At 51.7% G+C, this 3,496-nt stretch overlaps 1 protein-coding gene across 1 annotated transcript in view; it reads right to left on the reverse strand.

Moving 5' to 3' along the window:
- Window positions 1–277: 277 nt before the first annotated feature.
- The window catches only part of nectin3a (nectin cell adhesion molecule 3a), a 57,178-nt gene continuing 53,959 nt past the window's right edge, over window positions 278–3,496 (reverse strand). Inside the window, exon 6 of the mRNA XM_035386299.1 lies at window positions 278–1,278. Within this exon, the coding sequence (XP_035242190.1) occupies window positions 623–1,278 (656 nt within the window). The 3' untranslated portion in view covers window positions 278–622. The remainder of the gene's footprint in view (window positions 1,279–3,496) is intronic.

The raw sequence follows: 3,496 nt of genomic DNA on the forward strand, positions 1-3,496 counted from the left end.
GCATGCCCTTCTGTCCACTTTGAGTTCTCAAAAAAAATAAAATACAATACTGACCCCCTTACAGGGGCAACCGTGCCGAGCTGCTTTTAGGAGTGATGCAGGGGATTAAATCTATAAAATCGTTTGTGTTCCATTTCCAAATGTGCATTGCTTGTTAAACTGTTAGGAATCAATGATTAGATGAACGCCTACATTTTGTGTAGCATCCCCGTGTTACACAGATTGGGGGAGGGATTTGGGGGGGTCAAACCCCAGGCCCACTACCAGGGAAGGCAGGTTTTTTTAAACGCTTCCGGGTCAAGCACAAAGACAATGACAGCGTGAGTGACTCCAGACAGGAAGTGTTCATCCACGTGCCACAGAAGTGTTCAGACACATTCCCCTGGAAGCCTCTGGGAGCGGGACGTCCTGCTCAAGAGTCTGATCCGTTAAAGACGAGCCTCGAAGTTCACCGAGAAAGCGAGTGAAGTAGAAGGAAGAGGAAACAAAAAAAAAAAAATACAGAGCTTTCCTTTTTTTCATTTTCGCTTTTGAATGGTCTCTCTTTCGCTGTGTTCCGTTCAGGGATCTATTTAGTCTTTTTGCAGTTAGATTGCATCCCTCCCGGGGGCGGAGTCCGGGCTCAGACGTACCACTCCCTGCGCGAGATCACAGACCCGTCCAGGTGGGACACGTAGTCGCTGTCGGTGCCGTTGTCGTAGCAGTCCTCCGGCAGGTAGGGGGAGCCGTTGTTAAGGGCGGGGCCCCGCGGGTGGGCGTTGTTGGGGCTGTGGTGGTCCGGGTAGCGGTCCTCCTCCCGCTGGGCCCGGCGGCCGTTCTTGGCGTTGTCGCCCCACTCCTCCCGGTCCTTGTGGTCGGCGGGGTAGTCGGGGTAGATGACGTCGTCCCCCGCCCCGGGTTTGGGCTTCAGGTCCTGCTGGCTCCCCTTCCCCGAGCCGTCCCCGTACACCTCCTGGAGCTCGTGCGGCTGCAGGACGTCCAGCTGGGACTCCTTCTGCATGTCGGTGGGCCCCAGGTACTGCTTGGTGTAGTAGTCCCCCCGAAAGGTCCGGCGCTGACGCATGTAGCAGGCCCCGCCCAGCACCAGCAGCAGCACCAGGAACAGGACCCCGCCCACCGCCCCGCCCACGACGGTGCCCAGGCTGCCGTCCGTCAGCGAGGCCAGCGTCGGGGAGGCGGCGGACTTGGGGCCCCGCTTGTTGGGGAGCGGCCCGGTGGAGGGGTCGTCGGGGGCGGGGGCGGCGGTGGTGGGGAGGGTGGTGGTGGTGGGAGGAGGCTCTAATGGAGGATGGGGGAAGGATGGGAGGGAGAGAGGGAGGGACATGGATGGAAAGAGAGAGGGAGGGCGGGAGGGAAAAGAAGGGATGGACAGACAGAGAAAAGCACAGAATGTCAATGACAGCTATGTAACTCTGAAAAGGGCTGACATGAATGTACACAGATCACACGGGACGAAAATTCATCAGCTACCAGTGGTTCACAAACTGGGTCCTGGAGGACCACTGCGTATGCTGGTATGCTGGTTTTCATTCCAACCTCAACTGCAATCCCAGAATTTTAAGAAGCTGTTAATCAACCACTAGAGTCTTTGCTAAGCACCTTGATTAGTTGAGTCAGGTGTGTTCACCCACACTGGCAGTTTCTGGATAAGACTGGGGACCCCAGCCCTAAAACACGAAAAGCACCTAATTAAGAAAGATTAACAGCTTGTTAAAATTCTGGGATTGCATTTGAGGTTGGAATGAAAACCAGGATACATAGTGGTCCCCCAGAGTTTGAGAACCACTGAATTACACCATCTACACACACACAGACACACACAGTTCCAGGTCTGAGTCATAATATTTCATAACAGACTAATAAAAAATAAAAAAAAACAAGCAGATAAAAATGCACATAAAACATAAAAAGCACAACAGTCGAGGATTAACACAGAATACTCAGCCAGGGGTACAAGTGACCTATCCATGCACAAGAGACAATGGCAGAAGGAAACCTGCAACTGCTGTACACAGACAAGTTACAGATGGGGAACAACTTCTACCTGAGGAGATGAGGAGAATGTAACATGGACAGATAATTAGTATGACGTGGGGAGTGTCCAAAAACTCTAAACTGCACCCTTCCTTTCATCACCTGAGTGAAGTACAGAACTTGGACAGGTGAAAGCTATATTAAAAGTTAAAAAAAAAAAAGTAAGGCAGAATATTCAGCCACTCAATGGTATAGTTGGTGGTATACTAGAACGGAAAAAAAACCTTGTTACCGAAAATTAAAAATGCTGCTACACCAACATTTCAAGAAGTATTTATAAAAACTGCACAGCGGACGGTAAAAGGAATTCTGGAAGGAGACTGAGCAAAGCTGAAACCCCTGAGCCCCGGGCTGCCAGCAGCGGCTGCAGAAACACCGCGCTCCTCTCGAGGGAGAGTCACGCAAGCATCGCGTGAGCAAGTCTTTCTGAGTAGGTGTGTCTCTGCACGCACGTGTGTGCGTGTCCACGTGCGTGCAGTTTACAGCACAAGCTTGAGCCTAAGTTAATAAATAAATGTAACTCCAGGCACAGTCTGGTGTACGCTCATTTCAGGGGGAACTCGATGAAGTCACTGCTCTCTTGCCGAGCAAATTCTGCCTTTTTTTGTTTGTTTTTGTTTTGCACTGGATTTCCTGTAGCAGGCGAAGCCAACATTGCGCTCGCAGACTTCTGCCTCAGGAGATACCCCTCTCTCCGTTTTAACCGCACAGGTGTTCCTCACTTTTCTCCGGAATGTTCTTGACTTCCTATTCCAGTGAGATGAGCATGAGGACTTATGCAGCCCCTCCTCAAACACCACCGTCACTGGCAGCGATGCACTGCCTGAATCCCACACGACAAGAAAGAAATAACTTCAGAAACAACGCAGCAAACTTCGGCCAGCCTGAAAATTCCTCTGCCCACATGGCGCATTCTGTGCTCTGTAGGTGAGGAAGCAATATGTTCTTTTTCTTCTCCTTATCTTAATTCAAGGACCTACCAAGGACTAATACCGTTGTTTATTTTCCAGGAACTCCGGTACTGGACTTTCCGAGCAACGAATTCATGCGTGAGCACCTCGAGCGATTCACCTTGCATGAACCCTGCTGTGCGTATCTGATTGCATGTAAATACGAGTGTGTGTGTGTGTGGCTGTACGTGAGTGTGCGTGAGTGTGTGTGCGTGCGTGCGTATGTGCGTGCATGTGTGTGTATACACGCGTGCGTACGTATTTGTATGTATACCGGCGTGCGTGTGTGCGTGTATGCGCATGCATACATATGTGTGTGTATACCCAAGTGTGTGTGTGCGTGCATGTGAGTGTATACGCGCGTGTGCTTGGCCCCGCCTCCTCCTGAGGACTCTGGGAAGTCATGTGAGAAGATAAAGTGCTGCTGGATCGATAGCGGAGGCCGCTGCGTTAGCCTCGCCCCGCAGAGCGCCGCTGCACAGAGGACACGCAGAGATAGAACCCCCCCGCCC

Source organism: Anguilla anguilla, chromosome 12 (genome assembly GCF_013347855.1).
Source record: "Anguilla anguilla isolate fAngAng1 chromosome 12, fAngAng1.pri, whole genome shotgun sequence".
Classification (NCBI taxonomy): domain Eukaryota; kingdom Metazoa; phylum Chordata; class Actinopteri; order Anguilliformes; family Anguillidae; genus Anguilla; species Anguilla anguilla.